At 32.6% G+C, this 1,379-nt stretch overlaps 1 protein-coding gene across 1 annotated transcript in view; it reads right to left on the minus strand.

Annotated features, from left to right (window-relative positions):
• The window catches only part of LOC106873476 (armadillo repeat-containing protein 2), a 50,563-nt gene that overhangs the window by 33,372 nt on the left and 15,812 nt on the right, over window positions 1–1,379 (minus strand). Inside the window, exon 5 of the mRNA XM_052965884.1 lies at window positions 961–965. Coding sequence (XP_052821844.1) covers window positions 961–965 — 5 coding nt within the window. The remainder of the gene's footprint in view (window positions 1–960; window positions 966–1,379) is intronic.

The raw sequence follows: 1,379 nt of genomic DNA on the forward strand, positions 1-1,379 counted from the left end.
CACACATTGTGAGTGATCGCTAGTGCAACACCCTAACCACCAGACCATGTGCCTTCACTCTATATGACATGCTTCTTTCAGTTTCCATTTATCAAATCCCAAATCCACTCACAAGGCTTTGGTTGGTCAGGGGCTATAGTAGAAGCCACTTGCCCAAGGTGTCACAAAGTGGGACTGAACCCAAAACCATGTGGTTAAGAAGCAAACTTCTTGACTACACAGCCATGCCTGAACCACTAAAAAAAAAAAAAAATATTCTCAATGATTAACAAAAATAACAAATGACTAAAATATTGACAATTTGAATCTCATCACTCACACTATGTGACAAAAATCCTTTTTAACAGCCATAACATTTTTTTCATTGTTCAGTCAAATGACTCAATGATTTTTGCACATAATCTCCCTAAATCACAGAGGTCAATACCATTAACCTTTTAAGACCCAGATTAATCTATCAAATGTAATGCTTATTTATTCCATGTAGCTTTGAGATTTTTATGATGCAATTGCTTATTTTTAGAAGTATACTGAGAGAAAGGTGCAAGAGGCTGGATCTGACTGGTTTTGAACATAAAACAAGTAGAATATTTAGACTGGATATGACCAGTTTGAATGCTGAAGGGTTAAGAGTTCTACTACAGCTGTGTAAGTTGATCAAAAGTGACCAACTTAACATACAAGTGAGTAACCTAAAATATAAGCCGACACATACCATACCAAAGGGAATCTTGAGCTTTAAGAAGTGACACAAATTTGTGGTATTATAACTCAAGACACTATAATCTCTTTGTCAAGCAATGAATTAAATCTCGAGATAAAATTATAAATCACTCACTGAAAAGCAAGAGTGAATTTTCAAAATGAAAGCATAAAATAAATATCTTAAGAATGTTAATGAGACAAAAGTCAAACAGACAGTACACCAATAATCACTATATAAAGAAGTTTATGACCTACAAGATCTAATTAAAAAAAAAATAAAAAAGTATACCACAGAAGGAAAAGCATATAAGTTTCTGTGAAAAATAATGTTGGAAAGTTTCAGTGTCCAGTTCACCTGAAAACTACATTTATTTATAAACTTAGAGTAGTAAAATTCAAATTTACGATCAAAGTAAGCAAACAAAGTTTGTTCTTTTTTAGAAGCGTTGATATGTATTGTAAGAACAGAAATAAATTTATTTCTCAAACGCGTGATAATGCTATAAATAGCGAGATCAGGATAAATTATCCATTTATTGCAGAAGAATACGCTACTGGCCAGCCATGAGACTCGAACTCACATCTCTGTGATTACGCGTCAAGTGTTTTACCATAAATGACATGTCGAATTTTTTATAAAACTTGAAATAAGTATATATATATATGTGTATGTA

The sequence above is a fragment of the Octopus bimaculoides genome, chromosome 2, assembly GCF_001194135.2.
Source record: "Octopus bimaculoides isolate UCB-OBI-ISO-001 chromosome 2, ASM119413v2, whole genome shotgun sequence".
Lineage (NCBI taxonomy): Eukaryota > Metazoa > Mollusca > Cephalopoda > Octopoda > Octopodidae > Octopus > Octopus bimaculoides.